The following is a 13283-nucleotide window of genomic DNA, read 5'->3' on the forward strand; positions in this document are numbered from 1 at the left end:
TTTCCTTGTTCTGTGCTCCTTGTGTTCTAGTTTCATGTTCCGGTTTTGTTTTTTGGTGAGTTTATTTTATGAAGAACTTGTCCAGCAATAAAGCTGGCACTTTAAGTTTACATTCTGTGTATGAGTCGTGCGTTTGGTTCCTTCATCCTGCTTGCCACACTCATGACAGATACTGCCCAGGACTCTCGAGCTCCCAGGGCTCTGGTAGAGGACCCGAGCAAGGATAAACAAAAACTGTCCAAACATCCATAATATACCTTTGGCAATGACAATAAAGATATATTCAATTTTATTCTCTACAGGTATTTTTCAAACAGGGATTTCATTTTGAAAAATAACTCCATCAATATGAAAAGGCAGAAAATCATCTCAAGCACTGGAAAGAGCATGCTAATGAAACAGGTGGCACTGTATCTGTAACCATGAAGAAATGTTGGCCAATCAGAAGCCCACAAACATCAACATAGTTTGACATCAAAAAAAGGTGCTGTTGTGCACACCTTTCACATTGTGACACAAAATCATTCACTCTCCACCATTGCACTATAATTATGTTGTTTTGCCTGTTCTCTTTTGCTGGCTTGCCCACACCCCACAGTTTTTAGCCTTCATCCATCCATTCAAACTAATATCCAGTTCAGGGTCGTAGAAAGCCCGTGGATAAGTCACGAGGCTGTTTATTGTCCATAAAAGACCAACTTTGGCTTTATGTTTTACTCCACCTGCATCTGCAGTGTGTCTTGTCCCAGCAGCGGGGTCGCCCATAGTTTGGGAACCACTGCTAGAGTATACAACGATTGCGCGCAAACTGATGTTCGTTTATATTTTTGTGTCAACTATATTTTATACATTTATTCTCTTTGGATGATTAACGGCGTGGTGATGTTGTATTTGCTGTATTATACAAACACCGTGTTAAAGAGAAATTCTATAATAAGGATTATTTAAACACGCATTAAAAAAAAAAAAAACATCCCACTCTCACGATAGATTCTCTCCACGTGGAGTTCTTCTTTTAAGCGCCACAGTTTTTTTTAAACAAAGTCAAAAACACCGAGTTTGGATGTGTTGCTGCTTCCTGTGGGCCGGTGCAAACCCAATATTACCGCGTGGCACTTACAGACAAAAAACACCCAGGTTGGCTCGAGGAGGGACCTCCCTCCGGGTCAGATTTCCAGAGGAGTGCGACCCCCTGAACCCTTCACGCACGTCCTGTTTGCGCTCAGCCTGCGCACACGGGCTGATCTGCACACCCCGCAGCTGCGCACATCCAGCGGCTTAAGCCCATCCGCATGGCTCACAGATCCGAGCCGTCCCCCCTTTCCCCTTCCCCCCCACCTCAGCATCCTTTTCCAGCAGCAGGAGAAAAAAAGCGGAGACGCTCAACAAGCAAAAGTTTTCCTCTGACTCTGGAAAAGAGGAGTCGACATGGAGGAAATGGAACTGCTAGTGTGACCCCACGGAGAGACTCCCGACCCCCGTGGAAGAATGATAACTTAGCCACCACTTTGGGACGCGGCTTTTTTTCCCTGTGCGCGTGTGTCAAGTAAACTGTGGGAAAGTTTGAAGCTGGGGGGAGCTGGCTATGGCGCGGCACAGCGAGGAGGACGCCGGGATGGCCAAAGCTCCGCCAGCCGCACGGCAAAGAAAGAAGAAACCCAAAGAGAACAAAACCAGGACTGTCCACGCAAACATCCTGCACGACTGCGCCAAAGGGGACGAAAACCCCAACCGACACTATGCAAACAACAAGATTAAGACGACCAAATACACCGTGCTGTCATTCCTGCCAAAGAACCTCTTCGAACAGTTCCACAGGTTCGCCAATGTTTACTTCGTCTTCATCGCTCTGCTCAACTTTGTTCCGGTTGTCAACGCGTTCCAGCCCGAGCTCGCTCTGGCTCCCGTGGTCTTCATCCTGTCCGTGACCGCCATCAAAGACCTGTGGGAAGACTACAGGAGACACAGGTCCGATAAAGAGATCAACCACATGGACTGTCTGGTCTACAGCAGGTAAGCTGGGCCTCGGCTCGATCCTGCAGCCAGCGGTGTCCAGCTGCTGCGCAGAACTTTGGGGGAATGTGTTTTTATAGCGTCTCTCTGCTAAGCCCCACTCACACACACATTCATTCATGGCGTCCACAGCTCCCTAACTTTGTACTTTCTGCTGTTTAAGAGGAGAAAATGCACATCATTGAACAAGAGCCTGCTGTAAATGTGCTACATTTAACCACACAGGCTCGTGCCAGGCTGCTGCCATTCAAAGGAAACCCAAATATGTAAATATACACAGAACAGAGTGTGAAGCACCAGCTCACAGACACCACAGCACAGGAACACAGTGACACAGTATACAGTAGTTTATTATCTTAATGTTCACACATGGTCCAATATTATAGGGATTTTTAACATTTTGCAGTAACATATACTGTGATTTATCACCCTTTTCAACTGTGTCAGTAACTGTTTTATCCTATAAGATAAAGTTTTCTCACTTCAGTTGTTTGTTTGTTTGTTTGTTTGTTTGTTTGTTTTACAAACTGGTCAAGAGTACCAACACTGTCAGCACAACCAGTTGGCAATTCCACACAGTCCGTTTCTGATAATACAACAATTAACTGTGATAACTGTTGAAAATCACATATTTGTTGCTGTTCACAGACAGAAACTCACATTTAACTATTACAGCTATTGATTCGCACTGTTGTGTTACAGCAGCAGGATAAAGGATAAAACTAGTGCAGTCTACAATAAACAACAAAGTAAAAATAAAAGTGCCGCAGGCTCCCAGTAAGCTCTTATACTGCGAGAAGGTGCAGAAGTGTAAATGTGCAACAGTGATTTAAAAATCAAAACAAAGAAAAGTACAAATAAATTTGGTTAAAAAAGAGAAAAAGATTAGAGCAAATTGTATTAATACAGAATATTACAATACTAGAGTATTCGGATACAGTCAGCTGGCAGCCAGTGGAGTCGAGTCCCCTCGTGTTGTGCTCGTTGACAAAGACTCAGTCAGACTGATGGCAGCGTGCTGTCTGTATTGATAAGTTAGACACTTTACCCATCAGGCAAACCTTTGATACAAAGTATCACATGAAATCCCCCCCCCCCCACACACACACACACACACACACACACGCCCCTCTAGTATCCAGCCAGTAGGTAGGCACTGATTTACAGGTTTAAACAAAGCATTAAGAGATGCAGTGTTTCCTTTGCTGTTGTTTCATATAGCAGGCACAGCGCATAATAATGGATTTCAATATGATAATTTAGGATGTAAACAAGGCAGAATTTAGCACTGCTGCTAATTTACACCTGAGCGGGTCACACACAGGTGTTCCAGAAACACTTCAAAGCACACAGAAACAAAGACGTGGCTATGCAGACCTTTTTTCCTCTTTTAGAAATGGTAAGCTTTTTCAGTATGTATTCTACTTTCTGACGGCACAGTTTATCAAACTGTCCAAAGCATTCCAGGTATGTGACGCTCGACTGCCCAAAAGCTCTCTGCTCCACATGTACGCGCTTTAATTTTGTTTAATGAAGTCACGGAGAGAGGACGAGCAGCCAGACTGTGAACAATTTCAATTACAAATAAAATATCTGCAGGTTTAATCGTGTGGAGATTCAGTTTAAGTAGTTAAGCATAAAGAGGAGTTTCTTAACCTGTTAGTCATCTTGACCATAACTGCTGATGATGTGACCAAACCGTCAACAGGTTACAGTAGGTACACAAAAAGCTTTGCGCCCCCCCTCACTAAAAAAAGCAAATTAAGTGCACACAGACGTCCCTTCATGCAAGTCCAGAATATTGTGGTCACCTCGGTTTCAGAGGAGTATGAAACTGTGATAGCTCAGCCTCTTGCCTCTGTGTTGTTTCTGCTTATTATGAGCCAACCTGATGACCTGTTTCTGACCATTTTCCTGACTCCGTGTGTGTGTGTGTGTGTGTGTGTGTGTGTGTGTGTGTGTGTGTGTGTACGCAGACTGTATTTTGCTAATGAAAAGCAGCACTGTGGTCCATGCACAGAGCATAATTCACCGTCATCAAAAGGCTCAGTGTTTAGTGACTCCACAGTTTTAGCTGAGTGCTGAACCTAAGTTGTTGTGTCAGGGCTGGACATGAGTGAACTTTTTTTCTGCGGTGGCAACATTGTGAAAAATGTTGCCTTTCTCAGCTAGAGCCTGACTGGTATGTCACTCGGCTGATACTGGGTTATCTCTGAGATTAGTATCCGCATATACGAGGTTATACGAGATGTTTTGCATAGACCGGATTTTTTTCTTCTTCTTTGTTCATTTAAAGTGTTGTCAACAGCTCCATTGTTCACAACTACAGATCAGTCAGCGTGGAGGTGTATTCTGTGTAATGGCCACCAGGTGGCGAGTCTCCAGTTACAAAAAGACTTCCTGCGATAAATATATCTATGGCTCTCTTTCACCTCTGAAACTTACCTGATGAGTTTATGGGGTCATGAATATTTTTATTTTTCATTATTAGAGTCAGAAAGGAGGATTATCCACACGGTATCTCAGTAAGATCTTCCCCTCGCTCATCACCTCCAGTTCCCAAATATACGGCGACTGGGAAAACACTCAGCTCGAGGCTTGTTAACGAGATTTAACGTCACAGCGGTCGTGTCCATCTTTTCTTTCCAGTCTATGTTTACAACGTACGTGTAGTACACGGTGTGGAATCGTCACATTCAGAGTAAAAATGTAAAGAGTGCTGACCTGCATATCTCTAAAAACTTTTTACCTTTGGCACTATAGACTGTATGTGACAGATGGACCAAACAAACAGACTTGACCTGAGTGTTTGCGTGGTCATACACTAACAAATTGTGACTGACAAGGCCTTAGCCAATGAGCATTCACTAAAAAATCAGCTATGAGCATAATTTATAAAATAACAAAAACAAAAAGAAACGGAAGTGTTTGGCTCACATGATGATCAGTCATGAAGCTTGTTTTGTTTTGTTTTTTTATGGGCTGTGGTGGCGTAAAGTTTGGGACTGGCTGTGTTATACAATCCCTGAAGATCGGTGCAAATAAATGTAGTTCTGTGGAATGTAAATCGTTTGCACCTAATCTGCTGCACAGGGTGCCAACAGCTGGAAACCATCTGCACTCCGAGTCTCTCAACCAGTTCGACCTCAGCTCTTTAAGGCTGGCATATTCTGCCATAACTGAGTAATGAATAAGCGATCGCTGAAGTGTGGAGATTAATTGAACATTTTAAGCAGCGCCGCAGGACACACCTGTGACTGTCGGCGTACTTTTTATCAGGCGGTGCGCTTCGCGGAAAGCTTTGGGTATGTGTGAATCTGTTAACAGTGTGGATTACAGGAACTGGTTCCCCACAGTAACAAATACAGTCATTCTTTGTTTTTGGCACGGGTGGGGGAACGGCTTCACAACCAGCAAATCCTTTTAGTTCTTATCATTTGTTCCACTCTCCAGGTCAAAGATGGATTCCTCTATAGGAGCACACACGAGTCAGAGGAATTCTGGATTAGAATCAGCTTCAGGTTGATTAGTTGCAGCTTGTCATAGTCTATTTTTTCCCTTTATTAACGGACTGATGCCAATGTCACTGCTTCTAATATCCAAAGTATGCACTCGAGTATTCGTTTCTAGAGTGTGAGACATCTCTTATTTCCTCCTCCTTCATCTTCCTGCTTCTTTTCACTCAATAATAAATTTATTTTCATGTGGTTTTGCAAATATTTATCGTCCTCGTTGTGTTTTTGTTCACTCCAAGATTTATTTGTCAGACGAGGAATGCAGACTAGAGCTAAAAGTAATTTTTTTCTGCTGGCACTGAATGTATTTGACTGTCAAAGTTCACGGAAAGGAATGTTTTCATATTAATGTAGGGAGGGTCGTAATGAATTAGTAACTCCTAGGCTCTGCACTATGGAGTTCAACGTATCCACAATATATTTTCTTTACCTGGTTTCGCTTATCCTAAAATCATCAATCAGGCTCAGAGGTCATAAGAAGGTGGTTATCAGCTCGATAAATCAAACCACGATTTATCACTATAGCTACAAGCATGTTTCGCACGAAAGAGGTGCATCTTGTGACCAATCAGAGACACGGACAGGACCACTTTCATTACGACACAGGAAGCTGTCCCTATGACAACAAATGTTATGTTCAGCTAAATTAGTGCACTTTATGTAAGTGTTTTTCAGACATTTTCAGTCTTACCCTTTCTGCCCGGCAGGGTTAGTCAGCTGACTTGCAAATTTTATATAAGGTCAACAAACACAAGGCCTAAGTTTCCTGTTTTTGAAATATGTTTCTATTTTAAGGCTTCTAACCACAAAATTTTGTTCGGATCGCTTGGAGCCAGAAGGAAAAAAGCAAGGAAGGAAGCCGATCCTCGCAACCTGTGTTTTATCAGTAATGTTTATCAAAGACAGATTAATCAAACTCATTATATTTCATGGGTTATATACAACCCGGTTTGATGCCAAACAAGTAAAACCACTGCATAAAAATTCTTATATATTTAAAAAAAAAGACTTTTTCATTTCTTTAAATGGAAAGAAGTACTCTCTGAAGATGTTCATCTGAGCCGGGGGTCTCAAACCTGCCTCTTCCATCTTCAGTGGCTCCTCGTGACTTGAAACTATGTGACAGATATAGATATAGGCAGATCTTACTATGAGGCCTCTTCAAGGGGTAAACGTAAAGCTGCATCCCGTCATGCTGCTCTGTTGTTCAGGCTCCGGGACTGTTTATATGTCGGTAATAAGCTTTACTGACGTTAAAAGTTTCAGAGTAATTCATTATTTATAATAGTGGCATCATGTACTTCCTTTGACTGACATATTGAGGAAGAAGTGAAGCTGAATGTGCTTGACCGCGAGGAATGTCGCAGTCGCTTTCACCAGTTTTAGCATCAACAAACAGGCCGTCCTGTTTCTGCGTGGAACGTGTTTGCTGTCCAGATTTATGGAGGACGGGCTGAAGTTTCCATTTTTAGATTGTTGAACTGTGGAAAACAATAGCTCTGCATCTTTCACGGTTCGCCCTCTTATTGTTCCGCCAGAGCAGAGAGACGCTATGTGGAGAAGTACTGGAAGGAGGTGCGGGTGGGAGACTTCATCAGGCTGCGATGCAACGAGATCCTCCCCGCTGACGTGCTGCTGCTGAGCTCCAGCGACCCCGACCGCCTGTGCCACATCGAGACCGCCACCCTGGATGGAGAGACCAACCTGAAGCAGAGGCAGGTGGTCCGCAGCTTCTACGACCTGGTGAGATGGATGCTTCTCACTTCCTCTCTGCTGTGTTTTCTCTTTTTTTGTCAGAAGAAAAAACTTTTAACAGGTTGAAACTTTGAGTTCTCTCCAACTTTTAGTTGTCAGGAGTCTCTTTATGGCAGGCGGGGGAGTTAACGTTGTAAAAAGTCCCCTCGAAATAAGATATAATTAAAATCCATGGCTGTTTGTTTTTTATTTTAATTCTAATTAATATTTGAGAAAGTCTTTCTCTTTGCAAATTGAACTTCATGTCTTGTTCTCTATAAAATCTTAATGAGGCCTGGACTTTGTCACTGGTCATACTAGATTTTATCTAGAGCTACATTTCTTGCACTCATGTACAAATCTGCACTCGTGTATTTGAAAGCTGTCACACACGAGCGCCCTGCCCACCAGCAATAGTTGTGAAATGAAGCAGTATAGACATATTCAGCAATATCAGCCATTTTTAACGTAGTATTTCACATGTGTAACAGTCAAAGCCATCAAGCCTATTTTGGCCCACAGGTGCGCAACAGCTGCGAGCTGAGAAACGTGCTAGGAGAGAATGCAGCGAGCAGGGAGGTTAATGCTGATCTTTTTGCTGAGGTGGGAGAGGTTAAACGAGGCTTCTTCAAACCCGGCAAGAGGTGCACGACCAGCCGGAGCGCAACAGGCCAGCAGTTGTGACGCTGCTGTTTTTGGTGCGCGTGGGAAGCAAAAACCAGGCGCTAATCGCCCGGAGCCTGATTTACAACTAGGAAGACTTGATTTTGGGAAAGTTCCTCAGGTCCAAAAGCAACTGTTTAACAACAAGACAAGCTGATCATTTATTAAATAACTTGTGTGGGTGGTTTCTGAGTTGAAAGTCATTGAGTTTTTTTATGGTGGTTAGAGGAAGGGTAAGTCAGCTCAAACAGTGCAGCCTAATCAATCTAGTTAATATGCAAACTGCCCTATTAAAGACTAATACGTTCCATTAGCTGCAACTTTAGTCAACTAACAGAGGAAATAATAGAATGAGTGCAGGTGGGAGTCTCACTTCCTTCACTTTATCCTATCTCGGATGGGCTGTTTGGGCATTAGTGTTTTGTAATGCTGTGTAACTGTACTTCCTGGGGAAAGGATAAATATTCCACCTGTCACCTGAAGCTGCATTCTTTACCTGAGTATTGTTTGCTTTCTGTTTGCAGGACTGCGAGTTTGACCCTCTAAAGTACAACAGCATCATCGAATGTGAAAAGCCCAACAACGACCTGAACAGATTCAGAGGCTACATGTGAGTCCCGCCTTTTCTACGCAACTGCCGTGAGGCTGCAGCTGCCACACAGCAGCTTCTAATGCTCGAGTGTATTAGTGATATCAAAGTCTTGTTTTCGTTTCCCTGTAAATGAATGCAGTGTTGTTTGGAGTATCGCCTGCTGCTGGCTTCTGACTGGAAATAATGCGAAACTGTGGTTTGTTGAGAAGCCAGCGGTTTCCAACTCGTAATTATGACTCAAACGGTTTTTCCAAGTCGAGATTAAAATTTGCTTTCCCAGGAAAAAGGGCGCAGGGTTTGAACAGTTGAAGGTGTATGTGCTGTCTCGTGACCAGGAGAACCTGCAGATAATGAGCCCTGTGTGTGTTTTCACTCTCTTTTGTCTGTTGCGGAAATGGTGTGTGCACGATGTACAACAAAGAAATAAGAAAGGAAGGACTAAGAAACATTTCCAGAGAATAAAAGCTGAAACAACAAAACCCACTCTGGAATCTCACTGAAGGGAAAGTGAATTAAAAACATTCAACATGAAATAAAAAATAAATAAAAATTGCAGAACTATAATAACTCTGGTCCATCTCCACTTTTCCTTAACTGCTACCAGGAAAGGAAAGCACATCACTGTGTGAGATGACAGATTTTCACATTTTAAAACCCTCTGTGTGTCATCTCCACAGTATATTTGTCTCCAGGTCACCCAGTGTAAGGTTTGTGCCACAGATGTTCTAAATTAACAGTATTGGCAAATACAAAATGAATAATTCTATCAATGAATTTTAAAATGTATTATTTTACAAAATAACAATGATTAAGATGCTAAATTGCAGTCATTAGGAAAAAGATTTGTTAATTTCCCTCATAAATAATATAATTGTTGTGACAGGTGGTCTAAATACTTAGCTAACAGGCTAATGTTTCAGGACATAGAGAACCTGAAAGTCACGATGCCGATTAACTTTTTACAAACTAAATGTTTACAAAATGAGCAAGAAGTGAGCAAAGAAAACCTAAAAGTTAAGTAGAGTCAAGAAACTAAACTAAAGCTGAAGTAACACACTGAGAAAAAATGCAAAACACAAGCTAGGATGGGTGAACCAGACGAGTGGACAAAGAGTAGACAGAACAGGAAACGGGAAGTAATCAACGCAGGTGAAGACGGACGAACGGGAAGTAAAGCCCAAAACATAGACACAAGTGACAGCCCGAGTGTTAGAGTAAAACAGACACATCCTAAACACGGAGACGAGATGACGCACGGCAAACATGAGCGAGGAAAAGGCACGAACTCACAAAAATAAACTTCATCGCCAGGATTTGATTTCACAAGTGCAAAAACTCCGAACGATAACAAGTAAGACAAATTGGGCAAACACAAAGCTTCAAATCCTGGAACAACCTAAAAACGAAAAGCACAGATCATTCATATTCATGCACCAAACTCTCAGATCGTGACGGAGTCGGATGAAAGATGCTGCAGAGTTGCATTTGCAGCATCTCTCTGGGACTTTTTGAGCTTTGCTCATATAAGAGACGAGAAGTCAGAATATGTGAGTTTCTGCTGCTTTGATTTTGACGCACGTTTTCCAAGGCGAAGCTCGAGACACCTTTCGACGTTCCTCAGAATGAGTCAGGACCGTTCGCGTCTGCAGTCCTGCAGTAGCGCTTGGATATTTGATGCGTGCAGTTGTGTTCATGCTGCCTGTAGCTATTGGTTACATAATACTTCCTGTGTGGGTTAGACTTGGTCACTTTTCTGTTAATTGCATTATGTTGGACAAAATGGTTTATATTGAACATCTCACACAGCCATTTGAGGTCATAACGCATATCTATTCCCACTCTTTTTACCCGCGGTGGTAAATGCCGCGGGGGTCAGGTTTCCGCCGTCTAATTGAAGTACACTTTATGGGACCTCCTAACTGGATTTGTTTCAAATATATGGCACCCCTCGCCCGAGAAGCCTTCTGGATGTGTCTGCTCAGGCTATTTTTGGATCTTTTGTAATATCATAGTGGAAACACTCGTTAAAGGCATCAAATACGTCTTTCCAATAATTTTCCGACTTTCCTGGGGATGAGTAGAAGAATGGGTGCCAATTTATGGTCCTGCACTTAACCTCAGGTAGTGTTGCCTTTACCTGCAGACTCTGACTTTTTCTTTATTTATAGTACTGCAGTAAATTGGCACTGTAGCTTTAGCAGAAATGGAACTACTCTTCACAGCAATGCAGACCTCAGCTACTGCTGATAGCAATATGTGGTGTGAATACAGGGGTACTTCCTCAGTGAAACACCATGTAGTAATAACAACATTATTTTTATTTTATCATTTTTATAGCGGCTCTGAGTTTATAAAGAGCTTTAACAGACAGGCTAATGAAGTTAAACAGAGAGCCAAGCAAAATGGTTATAATGTGATGGTTAAAAATACACACCAGGCAAAAACTTGCCTGAAAGATGATAGGATACATGGGTGATTAGCCAGGTGGACGCTGAGGATCTGAGGCTACGAACTGATTCCTAAGAGCTCGTGTAGCTCGTGTAGCTCAGGCCCAGACCCAGATGTGTTTTTTAAAGCTTTAAGTACGAAGCTGTGAAAAGTGCAGGGAGCCAGAGGTGAAACGCAGGGATCGGGCTGACGTGATGCTGTTTGCTAGAACTGTGAGAGAGTGATGTTTGATTTATAGCAGAGAGGAGGGAGCTGCAGAAGTCCAGCCTTGAGAAACGGATGCTCGGGTGATTTTCTTTCAAAAGTATTGGTTTTTGAGAATCTGAGATTCTGTTTTGGCGAAAGTTAGACTGGTCAGCTTCTCTAAAGCTTGAAAGTTTAAATATTTTGATGTCATTTTGACACAAAAGCTTAAGTTTTAATTTAAACTGCCTCATTTAAAACTTTGGAAATGTAGTTTTAATTGTTTCTAGCTTCTCCTTTTGCTTCAGTGAAAACATGTCTTGTTTTTGTAGCTTCTTCTAATGCTGTCAGCGTGTGCAATTTTTCAAATTTTGATGGATCGGCTCTGAGATCTTCTCAGCTACAAGTTATAATAGCAAAGGTACATAAATAGCAAAGATATGGCCACTACAGCGCAGGTTCTTTGAGGATTTAGAGAACAACAAATCATGCAGTCTTTCTCCCCAGACGCCGACTGCTGCTTCTCTGGATTTTGGCTCTATGAGTCATAAAGTGTTGTTGGAGTTCGTGGCTCTTTATTCTAATTAGATTCAGTGAGTATTTTGGAGTAACTCCATCTTTTACAAAGGTTGCTCCTTTTAGAGCAGGAGTCGAGTCCCGCTTTAGTTGATCGGCAGCATAAAGCCCAATCTGTTCCTAAATGAGCCGTCCCAATAAAACAAATGCATTATATCTGACCTGTCTTTAATATCAGTGCAGTCTCAACAGCATGTCTTATCACATGCGGTTACAGAAGGTATAAGCAGTTGTGTTATTTGATTCTTTATGACTTAAACAGTTTGTCAAGATCTGGAAATACTTGATATTTTCAGGCATGTGAGGAACACTGAAGTTGTTAAAGATCTTCAGTCATCTCAAAGATCTCAGTCAGTTTCCCTACTTTGTGCTGGACTGGATCCTTTGCTGTGCCAGTTGTGCCCCACTGCTTTATACACATGTTTAACACTTTATGTGTTACTTAACTGAAGCATAAATCATGCTGAGGATGCTGGTTGTGTAAGACGCCAAATCTGGGAGTCCCAGCCCTTCTTTTGGTTTGGATTGTTTAAACCATTTCAGTCTTCCGCTGGATCAGTTTTCCTAAAATATGACTGCGGGGATCATGGGAAATAGGCTGAGTAACCTTGGTTAACCTCGCTAGTTCTCAGGAACATGTTTATCTGAGTTAAAACTGTTATAGTTGTTGTAGTGTACACCTTTGAGAAAGAAAGCTGAAATGATATTTTGCACATTTAAAATTAAAGTAAATGAAAACGTGCAAGAAACGTCTTTTAGTTTTCATCTTTCTTTTTTTTAGGGCAGACTTGTCAGCAGTGCCAGCCTGAGGAGGCTTTGGTGCTGTGAGCTGATTGATCATATAAAACCTGTCCTGAGCTTCCCCTGAAAAATGTCCTCCAGTACAAGAAACGCAAGCTAACAGAGTTCAGATGTTTTGTCTTTACACCCCCTGCTTTTACCACCATCATGCCTCTCCAGGTGTTGTCAGTGTGGTTTGACAGCTGGATTCACGCCAGCTGTTCTTCCAGCGTGTCCCCTCAGTGAGACGTGTTGTGTGTGAGAGACAGAAGATGAGACGCGTCCTCGGCAGCAGTCGGGCTGACCTGCGCACATGTGATTATGACTTGTGTTCGTCTCTCAGAAGGAGACCAGATGCTGCGGGTATTCAGTTGCCAGGCTACAGTGCAGCGTTGGGCACAGAGCCTCATCTCACCAGAGTTTTATTATATTACAGCCACTGACACGAGTCTAATTTCAGACTTAGAGCACTCTCTGCGTATCACGTGCTGTTATCGGCTTCTCCCACTGTCTGAGCTGCTAGTGACGGCTCTGTTATCAATCTATGACGTGTCAGTCATAAGTCAAGCGCTGGACTTTCCTGTTGGTAAACATGCCGATAGTTGTGACTCTAAAACCGGCAACAACAGAGATGATTAAATGCGGCTCTCCAGCTAAAGCTTGCTGGGCTGTTAAACTAACATGCTTGTAATCCTTGATTTAGTAATAGGATTAATGCTGACATTAAAAGCTCAGCACCTCCCTCATAATATCACTTTGAGTTTCAAAGTGAGGGGGGG

General features: G+C 42.5%; 1 protein-coding gene across 1 annotated transcript in view; it reads left to right on the forward strand.

Moving 5' to 3' along the window:
- Positions 1–1379: 1379 nt before the first annotated feature.
- atp10a (ATPase phospholipid transporting 10A) overlaps positions 1380–13283 on the forward strand; it is a 51879-nt gene continuing 39975 nt past the window's right edge. The window contains exons 1-3 of the mRNA XM_086281570.1: positions 1380–2013; positions 7067–7271; positions 8450–8535. Of these exons, the coding sequence (XP_086137696.1) occupies positions 1586–2013; positions 7067–7271; positions 8450–8535 (719 nt within the window). The 5' untranslated portion in view covers positions 1380–1585. The remainder of the gene's footprint in view (positions 2014–7066; positions 7272–8449; positions 8536–13283) is intronic.

Source organism: Aulonocara sp. 'chitande type north' Nkhata Bay, linkage group LG23 (genome assembly GCF_057382095.1).
Source record: "Aulonocara sp. 'chitande type north' Nkhata Bay isolate Kocher_YH1m ecotype deep benthic linkage group LG23, A_spYH_male_GT1.1, whole genome shotgun sequence".
In the NCBI taxonomy this organism is placed as follows: domain Eukaryota; kingdom Metazoa; phylum Chordata; class Actinopteri; order Cichliformes; family Cichlidae; genus Aulonocara; species Aulonocara sp. 'chitande type north' Nkhata Bay.